This window comes from Neolamprologus brichardi, chromosome 2, assembly GCF_056152115.1.
Source record: "Neolamprologus brichardi isolate AB-2024 chromosome 2, ASM5615211v1, whole genome shotgun sequence".
In the NCBI taxonomy this organism is placed as follows: Eukaryota; Metazoa; Chordata; class Actinopteri; order Cichliformes; family Cichlidae; genus Neolamprologus; species Neolamprologus brichardi.
This window is the reverse complement of record NC_142105.1, coordinates 24,958,286-24,977,434: the sequence shown is the minus strand read 5'-3', so window position 1 is coordinate 24,977,434 and position 19,149 is coordinate 24,958,286. Positions and strand designations below refer to the sequence as shown.

General features: G+C 42.0%; 1 protein-coding gene across 3 annotated transcripts; it reads left to right on the top strand.

The window, feature by feature from the left end:
• Nucleotides 1–811: 811 nt before the first annotated feature.
• Nucleotides 812–18,886, top strand: spon2a (spondin 2a, extracellular matrix protein). Of its 3 annotated transcripts, none has more exons than XM_006781505.3 (6): nt 812–878; nt 9,288–9,516; nt 11,471–11,691; nt 16,898–17,089; nt 17,424–17,595; nt 17,966–18,886. In XM_006781505.3, the coding sequence occupies exons 2-6, from the start codon at nt 9,288–9,290 to the stop codon at nt 18,151–18,153; spliced, it is 1,002 nt and encodes a 333-aa protein (XP_006781568.1). In that variant the 5' UTR covers nt 812–878; the 3' UTR covers nt 18,154–18,886. The 3 variants fall into 3 exon arrangements, with proteins under 3 accessions (XP_006781568.1, XP_006781567.1, XP_035767609.1); XM_006781504.3 differs by lacking the exon at nt 812–878 and adding an exon at nt 4,521–4,671; XM_035911716.2 differs by lacking the exon at nt 812–878 and adding an exon at nt 4,527–4,626.
• Nucleotides 18,887–19,149: the final 263 nt, after the last annotated feature.

The following is a 19,149-nucleotide window of genomic DNA, read 5'->3' as shown; positions in this document are numbered from 1 at the left end:
TGACAGAAAACAGAACAAAAGGCAGTCAATATCCAAAAAAGAGAAGAACTGGAGAGCTTCGAAGCAGCCTAAGAAATTTCAGACTGTATTGAAGAATTAAGTTACCAAATACTGACTTTGAGTGTTCAAACTGCACAAACTCTGTGTTTGTCTTACATACTGATATATTTCCATGTAAGTTTACACATATTTTAATAACTGCAGGCATTTTCCTGGCACTCACACTACCAACAAAGCAGCTACTATGCTAGTAGCAGCTAATGTAGCTCTGAGCATCTTGCCTCAATAATCAAAAGTCACTCAATTTCAGCTGTTTATGTGCTTTTTAGAATTGTTTTACAGTATAGCTAGGTTGGGTCTTGGCTTTTTTTCTTAAAAAGTTAGTTTTCAAGGTTTAATAGTAACCATATGTACTACTTTAGCTCAATAATGTTAGCATGCTAGCAGCTATACCCGATTGTTGTTGTGTTTGGAAGATAGATGTATAAAGAAAAAGAGATTTTAGTCTATTTTCTAAAATTTCTTGGTTAAATTATGGTTCAAATAAAATCAACCAAATTTAATTGCAGTTCATACAAAACTACAAAATTATTATCAGTCATCAGAGGTAGTATCAGCCCTACTTACTGTTTTTGTTTAAGAGAGTGACAAGCATATACTGTGTTATGTAACCATGTGTGCAGATGAAGCAGGCCCAGGGTGCCAACGGTATTAGACCTGATTCACACACACTTCAAACACACCATTGCGACATCTGTCAGTTCCCATGCTGTGCCAACACATTTTTTTTTATTTGTTTGTTTAGTTCAGAGGAGGAGGGAGTCCTTCAGGTCAGGCCAGTAAAATGTGAGAACTGGTTCCTGCCCTGCTTCTGCAAGGTCAGTAATTTCATTTAACTGCTCTTTAAAACGAGTCGTCTGCAGGTTTGAGTGGAAAAGAAAACAACACAGAGGTCTTAGATACAGAGTTGAAAACGTTAAGAAATAAAACGGTTTGGGGTCTTTCTGGTTATACAGGGGAGCGATTTGACAGACCCACATGTGTCTCATATTGGTTGCGTGCTTGCCCTTATGATAAATTAGTCTGGCAGATTGATGTCCCCCCATGTGGAGGGATCTTATCTTCAAAGCTGTTTGGCATCTTTGGAGTAATTTCATTCTTTTCTAACCGAATCAGTAAGATATCAGTTTTGCTTTCCATTAAAAATGAATGAATCCGGTACTCTGGTACTCTGAGATAGTTAATTTATCTTCGCCATAGACTTCAACTTTGTTAAAAAAACAAAAAAAACATCACTTTGTTAATACAGGGGACTTTATCACAGATAACATAACTTAAATATTTGAGATAATGTGCAAAACGTAAGTAAAAACAACAAAACAATGTAAAGCATACAGAATTTAGAAAATACAGCGGCATTAAATTCTAAATGAGAAAAAGAAAAGTCTCCAGCATGTCCTGGTTCTGCACCAGGGCCTCCTCCTGATGGGACGTGCCGGGAACAGCTCACCCAGGAGGCGCCATTAAGGCATCCTTGTCAGATGCCCGAACCACCTCAGCTGGCTCCTTTCGATGTGGAGGAGCAGCGGCTCTACTCTGAGCCCCTCCCGGATGGCCGAACTTCTCACCCTATCTGTAAGGGAGAGGCCACTCTTCGGAGGAAGTCCATTTCACCCGCTTCTATCCGCGATCTTGTTCTTATTACTAAACAATTAAATAAACTTACTAAACAATTTAATGAATGCTACACATGTGATATATCTATGTAAATAAAAAAATATACTGAAAATAATGTCAAGTATAGTAAAATGGGTTTCAAAAGGACAAATAACGATTTACAAATTCAAAGACAAGACATAAAAAACAAGATGCCCTGCTTCAGTTCATCATTTACAGTGCTCTGAGGTAATTATGGGTCACTCCATCTCAAATCAGCACAAATCATGCAGATCTATGATTTGTATTAGAAAATTGAGGTCCAAAGGTTAGACATACATAATGACTGTTGTGAAAATTTTGGTTCTTTGGAGTACTTTTCAAAATATGTGTAATTTTTAAAGATGTCGACCCACTTTCTGAGAATGTATTCACACTTTGAAATCTGAGGTGGTGTTTGATCACAAATTTTTACTGGTCTTTCTTACCATTGCAGCGAATCGGGGTCTGTTTGGGGACAGATGAAATGAGCCGTATGTGTCTTTATAAATGAGTAATACATTTTAACAAAGGCCCTGAGTCCCCCTGTTGAGAACCTAACATCTTCTGTCAAGCAAGACTGGGAAATACATTTCTTACAAAGCTAGTGCAGTCGCTCTGCTCGGTTCACGAACTCTTATAGACTGTTGTTAAAAGATGAGCTGATGTAACACAGGGGTAAACATGACCCTGTCACATCCTCTTCAAATAGTGCTTTTTGGGTCAAAGAAATAAACAAATTTCTCAGTTTTCACATTTCAATTATTTACAGTATTTTAGATGATTTAAAAACCATTGGATTCTGTTTTTATTTTCATTTTGCAAAACATCGAAACCTATACCAAAATGTTCTGTTCTGTCGTGCCAACTCCTCTTTGATCGGTAACATCTCCACACCCATGTGTTTTAGGGAACGAGTATATATTTGTGACTTGTTTTTAAATATTTATCTCTTGCAAGGATAAATGGGTTTGAGCTGCGTGGCACAGGGAGGGTAAAGATGTGCTGAGGAGTTGAGAGATGGATGAACACATTGTTGGTTTTGGTCTCATGCACCGTGTATCGGTGTAATCCATCTGTTCTCCCTGCTGTTCTTTCCTCCTGTCGGTCCTGTTATAGGGGCGCAGAGTGTTCATGGCAGTGAGGCTGACACAGTGGAGCTAGTATGTCCCACGCACAACGCTCTGTGATTAGCTCACGGTTTTCCTTTCATTGCTCTACTCGCTTGGCTCGTGTAGCACTGACGTGAGCACGTGATCGACAGGAAGAAAACCTCCAGCTATCTTGCCAGTTTGCGTCAGTCAGGCAAATACGCTGCTGTATCCGGTGTCCTAAAGCAAGACTTTTTGAGTGTGTGTGTGTGCACTGGAGAGCGCAGCTTAACCGTGAGCACTGCGTGTGTTATGGTAATGTAAGCAGTCATCAATTCCCACATAGGTTTGCAGGCACACGTGTGTCAGTGTCCACCGGCATACCTCCCAATGTGGGCTCAAAACTAAGGTCGTTTTGTGGGTGCAGTGTGTTTGATTGCATGTACGCATGCACACCTGTGCAGCTGATAGAGTGTCACTGACATTTCACATTAACGCCGTAAGTCAGTCTGGATGCTAAGCTCACTGTCATTAATCAGCAGGCAGCAGCAAGTGAGTCATGCTTATTTCCCGTAACCTACTTTCAACAGCATCAGCATGAACAGATAGATAGATAGATAGATAGATAGATAGATAGATAGATAGATAGAGCTGGTGAGGAAGTAGTAGTGGAAACAGATGGGTTGATGGTGTTTGCGTGATTGTTTATAACTGCAGGACACAAAGTCCAAATTGTTACCCGATCCACATCTAACCCCACTCTTCCTCTGCCCTCGCCTCGTCATCCCTACTTATTCCAGGAAGGTTTAAGGCTATATAGTGACGTGGCTGCCTCTGTTTTCTTCTTGCTCTGGCTGATGTTTGCCAGGTCAAGCTGATAGCACGTGTCTTGAGAGTGGCAAGGCTCGGTCCACACTGAGCCCAAGCAGGTTGTGTGTATTGATGAAACGTAGGCTGCTTTGTTGCACCGCATACAAACAGTCTTATTTAGTTTCAGCCTCTGACACGTTGATAAGTTTGTGGCGACCGGCAACAGAAACCTCCCTGGTCGTCCATGTGTCTACCAGCTGTGGGACCTGGTGGCCACACGTCTCTTTCACTCTCTCATATATACACACATACTTAGACACTCTGACCTGAGGAAATGGGGTTCCTCAACTGAGATCACAGCTGGATAGGCCACAGGACAGGAGAACTATTTGAAAGGGGCGGGAAAAAAAGAAGACAGGAACCACTTTAAACTCTTTGGTTATCTGCGGTGTCCAATCAGTGCGTTCACTGCAGAAATAAAAGCCCATGCTTCTGTCCAGACTGAGCTCATCTGTTATCCAGGTTGCATGTCTGTGCATGAAGCCCCGCTTCTTTCTCTTTCTAATTTACTGCCATTATTCAGCAACTCTACACCTCTCAAGTCTGACAGCTTGAGCTGAAAAACTGGGGCAAGATAATACATAGAGCTGAACGGGGTATGACGAGAGAGAGAGAGAGGCCAAGGTGGTGTTGATTACCTTGTCAGCAATGTGCCTGTTGAATTTACACAGCCACTGAAAGAATAGAGAGAGAGGCTAAGAGGGAGAAAAGAGGGGAGAGGAGTGAGGCTGTTAACTGCCTTTCCATACAAGGAGAGGTAGGGGGAGGAAAAGGGAAAAAAAACGAGGAGGGGGAGGAGAAAGCAGGAGAAAGGAAGAGAGAAAGAGGAGGGTAACATGAGGAGATACGGAGAAGGGAGGAGGAGAGAAATTTGGAAAGAGATAAAGACGGGCAACCGAGGGATAGAGGTTGATAAGGCTGCACCAGAAAACCGGTTACAATAGGGAGCAAGTGGAGCTGTACCCTCTCTGTGAGTCTGCTGCAGCTTCTCTCTGTCACTGATAATCCAGCACAGGTAGGGAACACACACTGAGCGACTTCATTCATTCACTGCACAGAAAGCCTGGGTGAGTTTAACCCAAATACCCACTTTAATGGAGAATCTTGCTTAAGTAAATGTATAATTTTAACCTTGTCATTATTGCCTCTGAAATATAATGTAATATTGAACACTGACTATTGAATTCAATTGAAATTTGATATGATGCATCAAATTTCAATTGAAAATATCTAATTCTGCAGAATTCAGCGTTATGTTATACTGCATGCATTTAAAAAGCCCAGACTGAAGGTTGGTTGTACACAAAACTAATTTGTGATCTTGCTACTAGCTAGTAAAGTATCTAATAATCACACTATTTTCTCTGAAATGTAGCAGATTTGTGTTAAGTGGCAGTGATTGAAATATTCAAGTAAATAAAGAGATGAATCGATTTCCCATCACCGAACTCTTCCCTTGCAGGAATGATTCGACTAGATGCTTATTTTTCTGTTTCACAGCTCATTTTTAGTTCTTCTTTTTTCATATTATAAATCCATATCCTCCTCACTTTCCTTTTGTACCAGGTGTCATAATTTCCCCTCCAGCTACACGAGAAGCAGTGAAAGTTTCAGACCTGCCGTTGATGTGATGCACATCTCGCTGCGTTGTCTCTTTGTATGCACGAATGAATGAAATGGTTGCGTAGAAGTAGGCTAATTTAAGACAGACTGATGTGTCTCCATTCTCGACGCAAACTCCTAAACCGGCCGTTGCCCCGTAAAAGATTTGCATGAAAAATCTTGGCCACAAAAGCAAATTATCCCCTTTCCATTTTCTTGTTAAAAACAAACATACCTCCGGCTGCGTGAACAAATCTGTGCTTTTGTGTTCATAACCGAATGCCTTTGTGTATGAGCTGAGGTGAATGTGTGTATTATCTCTGCTTGAAGCCACTTTAATTGCACAGTAAATGTGCCCGGAGGGCGGCAGCCGCTTAAGTGTGGCTCTGCGCCACATCCCCTTGTTTTATTGTGTCTCGTGCCTGACAGAAAAACTGCTGTGTTTGTCTGTCTGTGCCGACTGGTGAGTGCACATCTAAATTGTGTGCGTGCATGTAACTGCGTGTTTGACAGTTTTTGTGTCTTTTATGTGTATTTTTTTTTTAAAAAAAGAAGCTATTATCTCTGCATGCGTTGCAGCAGCACGCATCAGCTGGTAGTGTGTCTGCGTGCTGACCGATAAAGCTCATCGTGTCCATGTGGGAATTCAAGAAATGTCTCTTTAGTGTGTTACGGGGTCAATGGGATGAATTCAAAAGAGGGTCAAATAAACCAGTCTCACTGTAGAGCAGGTCAGAGTTGATCAGAAACAAATAATTTCAGAATAAAAGATCATATTCAGACAAAAAAAAAATTGTATCTTTTGCGTCCAGAGTGTTTAAGTAAGTGTTTGCATCACCCTGTCACAGCGTTTCCCTCCTTTTCTCTAATAAACATAGTGGAGAGAGCAGACAGGACAGTCAAAGTTACCAAGTTCACATGCTGATGTTAAAGCCTGCAGGGTCCAGGTCATGAATTTCCACACACAAGCTTCAGTCACAAAGATAAGATAAGAAGCTGAAGTTACTCTCTGGAAGGAGACCCATACTTCTCATCCTGAAGCTTCATCTGCCTCCAGCCAAGCTGCAGCAGTCAGTGAGGTGATCTGATGACTGAGCTGCACGATCAAAGCGGGACCTCTGTGTGTCACCATATGTGGGGTATCTTTTACAGCTGGCAATTAAACAGTGCAGTGGAGACGTTTAATGGAGACGGGGAATGGATAAAACACGCTGCGAGGACGCGGTCAGAAAAGTGTCAGAGTTGGAGTTTTGCAGCTATATTGGCAGAGTAATACTATCTGACCCCTGAAAATAGACTTCACTGACAATGTGCAGCAGGACATGAGTGTTTTGTGTGTGTGTGTGTGTGGGGGGGGTGTTACATACACGTGTGCGTTTTTGACTTGCCCAAATTTAACTGTCTGCATTCTGCAGCTGCTTGGAGTTTTAGTTATACTATAGTAACTCATACAAATGCCACTCTCCCTTTCTGTATCACACAAACGAAAAAAAAGATCTGCCTTGAAATTACACACTGGAGACAGAGCTAAAAGATCTGCAAATAAAACACAATAAGTGAGGTGATGTCATTTTGTGTATTTTCCCTTGAAATGCGTGACTCAGTGAAGCATGTTGATGACTTTGGGGCCATCTAATCTAGGTGCCGGTTTGGATTAGGACGGTATTTGGGAATAATTGTAAGATCACATTTTGAAAGCGGAAATTAAAAAGCCAGATCTGGAGCAAATTTAGATGTAAATTGGTACGTGCACACTATGACACACAGTACTGCAGGTTGTTCTTTCATTTAGGAGAAATAATGCCAGCTAAAATCCTCTTGGGTCCCGAGGCTGTGAATTTCCTTCTGAATCCAACTATTGATTTTCTGCCGCTCTTCTTGCTCGTCTTCTTTAACTCTTCTGACAGTGGGACTCTTTCTTTGCCATTAAGAGTTCAACAGTAAGGCTATGCCAGTTGCTCAAAATTCTGTCATTACAGCTACCCTTGAAAGCTGGCAGCAAACACAAATGCTGCCCTCTTCACTGTGAGAATCCGCTTCCTAATCCTCCACTTCCTGCCCTTGTGTGTTTCCCACCTTTGCAATTGCTCAAATTTTTAATGCACTGCCCCCGTGTGTCTTTCCTTTTTGTGTACTGGCCACTTCATTACTTGCTAGTACCTGGTTGGACCCTGTTTTGCTCCCAGAAGTACCTTAATTCTTCATGGCACAAATACAACAAGGTGCTGGTAACGTTCCTCAGAGATTTTGATCCATGTTGACACGACAGCATCACAGAGTTGCTGCAGATTTGTTGGCTGTACATCTCCTGTTGCACCACATCCCACAGTTTCTCTATTGAATTGAGAACTGGTGACTGTGGAGGCCATTTGAATACAGTGAACTCATTGTCATGTTCAAGAAACCAATTTGGAGATGATTTGAGCTTTGTGACATGGCTGGAAGCACCCAGATGGACATGATCAACAGCAATGCTCAGTTGGTATGAAGGAGCCCAAAGGCTGCTAGCCACAGCCAACCTGAACTGTTGATTCAGAGCAGGATGGTTCCATGCTTTCATGTTATTTACACCAAATTCTGACTCTACCTTTTGAAAGCTGCAGCAGAAATTGGGACTTATTAGACCAGGCAACATTTTTCCAGTTTGCTGTTGTTCAGTATTGGTGAGCTCTATGAATTTTATCCTCAACTTCCTGTTCTTAGTTGACAAAATCGGCACCCAATTTGGTTTTCTGCTGCTGTAGCCTTTCAGCTTCAAGGTTCAGAGTTGCTCTTCTGCATACCTTGGTTGTAACAAGTAGTTATTAAAGTCAATTTTAATTTTGCCTTTCTATTTTATGTCTGCACAGAAATGCACAGAATTCTTGCCCTGTGATTGGCCGATTTCGTACTTCTGCTAATGAACAGCTGTTCCAGCAGTTTATCTGGTTTTTATAGTTGGTTTGATTGCAAAGTTGCAAGTTGAGCTGAGATTTTTTTGTAATAATCTTAAAAACAAAGTAAAGACAACACTACTTCTTTACCCTCAGTATGCAACATAGAAGTAGTTGTGGTGGAGAGAGTTTATAATTCACAGCAATCCATTTTCTTCTGCTCGTCCAATGACAATAAATACCAGGCCAACACTCCAACAAAGTGAATAATGTTATTGCTATTAATGTTAGCCAGCTATAAAACAGAAAATTGAGAGGACAGATGTAGTGACTACTTTGTTGGCTACTTTGTTAGAGATAACAGATTATCTCTCCACAAAGGTAGACTCATTAAAAAAACAGAAAAACAAAACACAATAAATTTAAAAATAAATTCTACTAAAAGCATTTTCACCAGAATTTCTGTGGATTTCCCATTAATATTGTTATCATGAATGTAAAAATCACAAAGAGTTCAAAACAAATGGGGGTTTCTAGACTGTGACCTATGGAGCTGAAATGCATTTTGAGCAATTGTCATGCCCCCGTCGCCCCTCTGCCTCTTAATAGAGTGTGAGTCTGAGTCAGCAGCTGGTGGTCAGCGGATGGTCAGTCGGTGAGATCAGTAGAGCAGACAGAAATTTGTATCCATCCTCAGACATGTTGTTTTATTTAAAGGCGGCGTCTACAGCAGACATTACAACGTGTAGCCAGAAACTGGCTTTTTGTCAGAAGTCTCTTGGCCGGACCAAAGAAATGGGAGAGTTTCTTTAATAGGAAGCCTAAGGGTCAGGGAGTTCATCGGGCTTTGGTCTTTGATAAAAAGGCTGTGTTTTGATATCAGGGCTGGGATATGGAATTTTCCCACTCATACTGATTTTCCGGGATTGTCTGGGTTTGGTTTCCTAAATGTTTGTCTTGCGATTTTTTCATTTACTTGCCCACGTACAAGATTATATGTCACAGAGTTTACGGTAGACTTGTTCAGCAGCTTTTTGTTCATGCCATTTTCCACAGTGATTTATTTATTTCTTTTTACAATGATAGTGCACAGAGCAGGGAGAAAGACTTTAATGTTTTTTGTTTGTTTTTTTTTTCATTTCTCCATTTCTTGCAGATGACGTCATCAGAGCACCTGACCTGTGGCTGGCTGCAGCAGCTCCTCCTCGTACTCGTGAAGCTTTGCTTCACATTTGCTGGGCCTTTGCGACCGCTCATTGGGACAGAATGCACAGCCAAGAGTCCTGCTTCCTACATCCTGGTCTTTACTGGTCACTGGAGCCCTCAGGCTTTCCCAAAGCAGTATCCACTGTTCCGACCCCCTGCACAGTGGTCCAAACTCATAGGTGAGAAAGACCCATGGGGGTGGAAACACGGGTTACTGGAAAATCATCCATGTTAAATGGAAATTTTTACTGTGACACCTGATAGTCCATTGCATGTGGACTATTACTTCAGATTCGCAACAGCAGCAAAGAGTCACAGTATTTTTTTTTTTCATTTATTTTCAGCAGTTAAGAATTTACTAATGTAAAGCTTTTGTGTAACAGGTGAGCCAATCAAAATGCACAAATCACATTCACAGTGAGATTTAAGGACATTTTGGACGAGCAGTCACACTGAAGCAACTTCTGCTTCACCCAAGGGCAGTTTATTTATTTTTTGTTCCTCATCAAGGAGCTTCATGCACAACTGCATACAAAAAGAGGTTAGAGATGTTAATGAGCAAAACAGCAAAAAGTTGAGAGCAACAAGAAAAACAACCTAAATGCTCCCAGATGGTAGTGTTTCTCTTTGTTTCTCTAACTTCTCTTCAGCCGTATCTTTAATATTTCTCTATTTCTTCGAGTCAGTCCTACTCTCCTTCCCACATTTCCGCTGGTTTACCACAGTGTTGGCGGTAAAGACTGGAGTGGTGAGTTTGGGGCTGCTGAAGGTGGGTGATGATAGTTGGGGTGTGGTGGGGTCAGACCACTCACCTCGGAGCCAGGAGGAGGAGAAGCAGAACCAAATACAACCTTATATTCTCCCTCTTTTAAAAAAAGCAAAAAACAAACATTGCGGATGGATGGATGGATGGCAGATGTCTGCACATCTGTGTGTGCGGCGTCTTGGACTGCTGTGCTGCTGGTTTCCAGGTCTCCCATTGGTGCTCGACTGCTTTGCCAGAGGATGATGTCCTACTTACTCCATATAGACAGAGGCATCAGAGATTCTGACACACCCATAATGGCTTTTAATGTTCCAGGGTGCTGGGCACCGGGGATTGAACTTTGTCACAAGAAAAGAAAAACAAAGACCTCAGTAGCCTCAGAGTCTGCAGCAGGGGGACACAAAGAAGACTGGAGATGAAATCTATCACTGCACAAAAAAAAAACAACCTGAAGAAGGTCTGATGGCCAACAGAATAAAGGAGGAATGGAGTTTGTCATAGCCAAAAATAAATACTCAAGAGAATTAGAGGGAAATGGGATTTTATGTCTTGATAGGGCTCAAACGTGATGGGTTATCAAGTTTCAATGATGCTTGTGGGAAATTTGTTAGGATGGTAATGTAATTAAGCGTGAAGTAATCGCAGTTTGGAAAGAAACAAGATAGTGTGTGAAGTGTGCTGGGCAGATCATGCGTGTGCGTGGCTCGGCGTTTTAACTTAAATGCGTTGGAGTGCGTGCGCCTGTACGCGGGTCTGAAAAGTGAGGTAATGCAGAACCATCAGAGCATTTGTCAACGTGTTTCTGGCTAACCTTACTTTGCCCTTAAAACCACCGGCCCAGGCCATTAGCTCTGTGGGATTCAACAACGTAGCTCCAGAAGCTGTGGTACAAACAGTTCAGCCTAAATCAGTGTCTCCATTCAAAGCGATTTCATAGATAGCCACAACAAAATATAGGAATGTGAGGCAAATGCTCACGGACCCGACGTATCAGAAAAAGCAAGTGTAAAAGTTATGAATTTATTATTTTATCCACCATCTGGCTGCCAATCCGAGTTCCTGACCTACCTCCTGGCAGCAGTGTTGTGGTTTCTTCAGTGATAGATGGAGTGATAGATGGAGAAAGACGTAACTGTAACCTTGCAATATTGCCAAAGACATGCATGTGGGCAATTCCTTTAGAATTAAATGCTTAAGTGCAGGAAGGAGGAAAGAGCCATAGAAATACATGCAGGCTCCACTGGTGGAAATGATCTCATCGTCTGGCTGAGGCTCTGTGGTGCTTCGCTGACATTGATATGCATTCCAGTGAATAAGCATCTTACTCCTGTCATCTCCTCTTTCTTCACTTTCTTTTCTCTCTTTAGCGGTCAGCCATAATCGTCATTTTCGGCTATGGGAGGAGGGCGCTCCAGCCAGCGCAGGGGTTCAGAGCTTCGCTGAACTCGGAGTGACGGTGGAGCTGATGAAGACAGCCAAGGAGGCCAGGAAGAAGCGCGTGGTCGGCGCCATGTACCGAACGGCTGGCATCCCCAACGGCATCGGGCACAGCTCCACAGAGATGCTTATTCATCCCCGGAGTTCACTGGTAGGCACAAATTTACCTTCATAAATACTCAGACGCAGTAAGTCACACAAACCATCTGCTGGGCTAAACCTATTCCGTCATCTGGTGACCAGCCTCCCCATAACATCCACGTTCATCTGCTCTGATTAAACACTTCACCACTTCTTTCCACTATCCAATCAGCCTACGTTTAGCTGAAGTGCTTCAGCTCTGCAGCCACAAACGCCCACATCCATCCTGCAAGGTCTGTGCTCTGTCTGCTGCGGACCCATGATGACGCGCAGCACAGGGAGCTGTTTCTGGAAACACATTTGCCTGTTTTCTTAGCGCTAGATAAGAAGTTTGATAAATTGGTACAGCAAACGTTACGATATCGTCATGTGATGATGAAATTAAATATATAACAACTAGATGACACCCACTATATAAAGAGCAGCACACTGTTTTTACACTTCGCCCATGGTCCAATAAAGACAAGAAAATGTCAGCTGCTTTTGTAGATAACAGTTTACCTGCTTTAAGCCTTCAACTGGCTCCATATTTTGGAAGCAGACAAGAATAATAACATATGCTCCCATGCCTCTTCTACACCAACATTTAATGGTTGCTTTGATCATTTTACCCGTGTGCTCAACCTTAAAGTGATCCCAGGTGATCAGAGCATCTTCATGTGACTTCAGCCACCCGAGTGAACCAAATTAAGTAAATGTTTACCAAGATTGTTTTTTTTGCAAACTTTTCTTTTCTTCTGTGTCAGATTTCCTGTACTGCAGCTTAGCAGGGAAAATCCTTTTCTAAGGAAACACAATGTGAAACTGTTGCACTAAAGAACCAGCTGTGGAGGATAACTGCTGGGGTCCCACATGAGCCATATTTAAAGTTGTGGCTTTACTCATTGCTGGATAGCGCTGCGTATCTTGAATGGTGACCGAGTGCGGGAGCAAAAGTCACGGTTGGACTCTTTGTTGAGGCTCGGGTTAAATTTAGGAGCTGGGCTTTAAACAAAGGCAAAGGATTTGAAGCATGGCCATGTGGAAAAGTTACAACTCGAAATAAAATAACCCCTTTATGAGTCAGGCATACGCAGCTGATGAACAAGAAAGAAAAAGGTGTAGAGGAGAGGGTGGACATTTTACTGGAGCTTTTAGGAATAGGTGTGTGTCTGCCTGAAAGTCTGGTGACCTACATTTGTTTATTGCCTGTCGCACTGCTTGAACCCGAGGACCTTAAAAAAAATCATAAACAACCTGGTCGGAGGGCATCGTTGGTAAGTACGAGTCATGGACAGCAGCTTAGCAGCTTGTCATCTAGGTATATGATGCCTGTGGCTGCTTTTAAATGGTCTGTTTTTAGACCTGTGAGCAGAACGGCAAAGGAAAGCGTGACATAGGCGGGTTTGTGCCGAGCACACGTGAATGATGTGAAGCTGTCGTCTGCTCAGTCTGCTATTGTGCTTCTCTGTCTGTTTCTCCCGCACGCTCATTTATAAATACCATCCATTCTCTTCCAAACAACCAAAACATTCATACTCAGTGACCTAAAAAGCAAAAAAAAATCCCAAACACATATGATTTCCATCTCCACTGTTCATGACTCTTCTGCTCTTGGTGTGTAATTTAAAACAGACAGATTACAACGAATAAGCCCCGTTGTGAAATTCAGTGCTTTTTGAGAGCAAGTATTCAGGTGACAGAGTCGCATGCTTTCAGGGATGACTATGCTGTTTGTTTTGATGGGTTGGGGAAAAAAGTGAGAGGGGTCATGGGAGATTTGAAACCGTCTGTGCTTTGGAGACACTTCCTGGCCCGTGCGTTGCAAAACATCCGCGGACTGATCAAGCTGCTGACGAGGAATACCCCTGAGAAGACATCCTTGCTGAGTGGCCCGATGGATATAGCAGAATGATTTCTTGGAAAAGCCGCTGTTTCAGAGGAGGCTGAAAAAAGAGGACGATGAAGGAGCGGCGTTTGCAGAATAAAGGGAGGAAGAAAGGAAAGAGTGGATGAGTAGATTCATAAAAGCAAGAGTGCGACCTCTGATTTGTTTTTTTCTGTTCTCTGGCATGAATTACAGCCAAGAAACAGACTTCATGTGTCATGCTGACTCTACCTACCCTCCAGGCCACCCTTTCCTATCCATCAAAAGCCAGCCAAGCCCACCAATCCCTCCCTGAGACTGAGCAGCTTAGCCAAGGTCCTCAAATATCGGCCCTTGAGTGAGGAGGCGTTTTCAGATGTGCTTTTTTCTGGTCATCTGTGACCTCGGTGTGTGCTGACCTCCAGGCCACTTCCTGTATGAGGTCACCGGCACTCAGGAAACATCCATCACAGAGAACACACAGTTTAACCCTGCACAGGAAACTGAGTAAGCTCATGAGCTCACATGCATTTATAAGTTTTAGGGCTATAAATCCTGAGATCAGCTGTGTTTTTGTGCGTGATGTCATTCTTAATGCATTTATAGTTCCGCAGAATGATTCCTGTAATATAGTTCACGCAGTGAGCATTTGGACAGTCACACGTATCCACTTTAACACAGAGAGCCCAAGTTTAGGTTTTACAAGTAATTTTACAGATATGCACAAAGTCAGACAAAATCTTGTTGGAAATCCACAGCGAGTGGTTGTCAGGGCTCTGTGCAGGCGGATGGAGAGGAGGATGCAAATGCGAGACTCGGACACTGAATACAACTCAAAACCTTCGCTTTATTGCTGGCATGAAAACAAAACATGAAGTGACCGCTGACTACTGAGAACAGAAACACACAGGCATAATCTGATGGTACGACGCGACACTGAGCACAGGAAAACACAGGGCTAATATACACAGGGTGGTAATCAGGGAATGGGCAACAGGAGGGAGACACAGCTGGGAGGGATTGGACTAACGAGACAGGGGGAGCAAAGCTGCACACACAAAAGACAACAAGAAACATGAATCACTAAACAAAGATGCAGACACGACACTGAGAGACAGACTAGACACTGAACTAAACCTGCAATAAACATGAGAACACAACCAAGGAGCAAGTCCTAAAACATGAATAAACAGAAACCTATAATTCTCATAATGGTCAACAATGTAAAAGAATCAAAATACAATACAATACAAAATACAAAATTAAACCAAGACACGAGAAACTCAAAATACTGGGTCAAAACTGACCCAGAACCGTGACAGTGGTTTTCGGAAGTCCTTACACACAGATGTCTACATGCTCCCCTGGATCTTTTCTGCAGAAACCTTCTGTCCTGGCCTGTTGTGAGTTACCTTTAGCTTTAATCTGGTCTTCAGTAAGCAGATTACACAGTAACGTATGCATCACTTTGGTGCATATATACAATATATACAATTATTTGAATAAATAAACCTTTAATTTTATATATCTCAGTTGCATTTTACTCAGAGTTATTGCTTCATGTTTTTGTGGGTGTTAGTGTGTGGTGAAGAAGGACCCAACATGCAGACACACGGGGGCAGGAGCAAACGGCGAGCCCTTTGTTAAGCTGATGATGTTTGTGAGGCAAACCACAAAAGAGAAACAAAGTCAATGAATAGTAAAAACTCCCTGGGGCTAGAAGACACTAAAAACCAGAGAACAGCAACTTGTATTGTGTAAAGTTAACAGTGACATTGACAGTAGAGGGAAGGCAGCACTATAAATACACAGACGGAAGATTGAAGCAGAGCGGAAACACCTGGAGAGAAAATGAGTCACAGGTGAACATAATCTAATTGATTACATTAAAGGACTTGGATACTAAAGAAACTGAACATAATCTGCCTCACAAACCCTAAAAGTGAAAATATGTACTCTTTTTGGCCCCTGAAAAGCTGCCTTAAGGTCCAGTAATGTTGCTTAGGCAATAACTTTGTGTAGATAATACCTATCAGGACAAAAATGGACTTATACTGTAAGCTTATTTCTGAGAGTGTTACTGCACGCATGCCTGTCTATTGATCTGTCAAGCCAACTATCTCTGATCACTCTGGAAGACCATGTTGTTTACTTATATTGACAAGCACTTTTTGTCAGTCTATACTCTTTAGTACATATACTAATTTTTAAATGTAACACACTTGGTAGCCAAATGTCCAATTGCTGTTGAACCCCCAAAAATCTGGGCCCTGTAATTTGGAAATATAAGTATATCACGTCTATTACATATTAAAGCTGGGATGTTTTTAGCATTATTTTAGAACAAAGTGGATGCTCTAAAGCACAGAGCCTGATGAACAAAAAGAGCCTGGCTGTCCACGTAATTACGGTTTAGACTGTACTGAAAGACAAGAAGCATTATAACAAAATATTGCTGTGCTGATGGGATCAGATTTATTGTTTTTTATGGATTGTTTGTCTTTTCTTCCCCAAAGAGCCTTCGGTCAGCCTTTTCTCATCCAGAATTCCACAGTTAGACTTTTGATTGTAACCACAGAAATAATAACAGAGGATTGAGTGTAACATTTGTGCTATAGTGAGTTAGACTACTAATTAATGATTAATGTGACTGCATTTTCATCATCGCTGCTGTTAAAAGGATAATGCTCAACGTCATAGTCTGACATCTGAGAATAGTGACTGAACACAAAGTGCTGCTGAAGCTTTGCAATGTGAAAATAAATCAAAATAATGAACAATTCTTTCAAACGTATCTGGCCCCTTCCTGATTTCTTTTTTTTTTTTTTTGCATATTTGTGCACTTACTTTTAGATCATCGTGCACATTTCATTAGTCAAACCCAAGTATAATGATTTTGTTTATGAACGAAGTGAAAAATGCTATCCAAACCGACCTCTGAATGACTGAAAAATGAACAGAAAGGTTTTGGAGTGGCCTAATCAAAGTCTGGAGTTAAATCTGATGGAGATGCTTTAGGATGACCATAAACAGACCGCTTACTAGGGTTGTATTAAAACAATTCTGCAAAGATGGTGAGCCCCAGTAATCTGAAAGACCTATTGTCAATTATTACAAATGCTTGATTGCAGTTCTTGCTGCCACTTTTTAGGTTTAGGTGGCATTTATTTTTTCCCATGGGGCCCTGTAAGTTTGGATAGCTTTTCCACCCTGACACCAACACAAAGACATCCATGCTGTCAATATTAAAGCACTTTATAGCTTTGCCACTCAGTTTATATCTGCTTATGAACCGATGACTTGACCGATTAAGACTAGTTCTGGCCTATAAGCTTAAATATTCACTTAACAGTGTCTCTTGTATCAACAGCTGTCCCTGATGGTGAAGGTGATCCCCAGCCCTGACTGGTTTGTTGGTGTGGACAGCCTAAATCTTTGTGAGGGCAACCAATGGAAACAGGAAGTGACGGTTGACCTCCACCCTTATGATGCCGGCACAGACAGTGGATTCACTTTCTCCTCTCCCAACTTCCCCACCAGCCCTCCAGAAAACATCACAAAGGTAGGAATGCTTCCAGTGTGGACTAGTACATCATGTGCTCATAACCTGACACTTCTCTACGTTCTAGGTACATTTTTGTATTGTCTTATTTTTATGTTTAGAACTTTGCAGCATGCTTAAGGGATATCATTCCTTCACTTAAGTTATTGCTTGGCAGGCCTCACGTCTGACATGAAGTTGTTTTTTCAGTTAAGAAGGCTCTCTTGCGTAACGGACCATCTATCTTTTCCCAGCATGTGTCTGAAAGTGGGCTATTGTCCATTCAAAGTTGTCTTGAGAATCTGCTGGCTCTCCTGATGAGATATGCCTCATCGCTCTTTGTTGACTTGTCCAGATCACCTCTCAGTTTCCAAACCACCCGGCCAACTCCTTCTACTATCCACGCTTGAAGGATCTTCCACCGATTGCCAGCATAAGGATCATGCGACAGAGCAGATCACGTGACCATCAAACCGCGATGTCCAACCACATTCTGCCCAACTCTATCAGTCCCCGCCGCTTCTCAGGTATGACCACTGGACACATTTAATGCTGAAAGGCCAAATATCGATGCAAATGATTGGATAGGAGAGCACAGGTAATCAAAGAGACACATAATGTGGTTTTATTGTGTTTTTCATTGCATTGAAGTTACATTATGGTTCATTTAGTCACATCTAATGACGATTTAAGTAGGTTAGCAGTCTATGTCTCTACTGAATAAATATAAATGTGATTTAATGAGTATTTGGTTGGTTAAATCATAGTATAAAATGGGAATGCACTCAGTACCTTTAAATGCTACAGGAAACTCACAGCATAGTTGCGTCTTTGGTAAATCGCAGTACTTCTACACCTTTTTCCCTGTCTCTTATATTTTCCTCATCTCTTTCTCAGCAACGCCATTGGACTGTGAAGTGTCGCTCTGGTCGTCTTGGGGTTTGTGTCTGGGTCCCTGCTCCAGGGGCAGTGTCCGCCACCGCACACGTTACATCCTCTTACGACCAGCCAATGCTGGAACCCCCTGCCCTGAGCTGGAGGAACAGGCTGAATGCGTACCGCACAGCTGCATGCAACTCCAGTAGCTGCAGAGTGCATGAGCACGCATGCTGCCGGTATGCAACACACTGGGACTTTTGTGTTTTTACTGCCGGACTTTAAAAGGTTTCTGCATCTTGATCGTCGCGTTTATGAAGCGAGGGGTTCAATTGTCTTTGTTACAACTCAGTTTTGTAAGTTTAAGATGTGGCGCGATAACAGCGAAGGCCGTCAGATTTAGGGCGAACGCTACTCTGGAACTGAAGTTTATGAGTCTGATTGTAACTGCATGCTGAACGGGTATTAAAGCTTGAGACAGCGGTTTAAGTGTTTTGAGTGCAAAGTGATATTTTTGGTTTTTTGGAACTGTTGTAGATGCAGAAGAGAAAAACTGATTATGGTTTGTTCATTGTCAGCAATGTATGCATTCAAACTGTATGTCGATAGCTGCACACTGGCACAGAGTGCTCACAAATGTCCTTGCACATACTGCATACCTCTACAGGCATGCTGGCATTACTTCTCTTAGATAACCTATACATGCTTGCCGGATTTCAAAATAACTTCACACCCCATTTTATAAATATGACCTTTCATAAGAGACACCCAGTGGCTGACTTGAAGCGTAATGCCAGTCTGAAGAAGCTGGCTTGCAATAAGACACGATGCAGGTTTTTATTGGAAGAAAGATTAAAATATTTGTATTATTTTCTCTTTTGATATTTCATTGTTGAGACTTTTGTACATACTTTAATGTATCGTATCTTGTATAACTCATGAATAAACATGGAGGTGTGTTTTTCAAATTAATTTCTGTCTTGTTCTTCAGTGTGGTTCTTCAGTGTGTTTATGTGTGAAAATGATATATTTTTAATAAATGTTTAATAAATGCATGGGGTCAGGACCAGGCATTTATCTGAAGATCGTCAGATTTTCATTGGGAGACATTAGGGACAGCACAAATTGAGCAGTTTGGAGACAAAGTCAGAGAGGCAAAGGTGAGATAGTTTGCACACATGCAGAGGTGGGATATATTATACAAA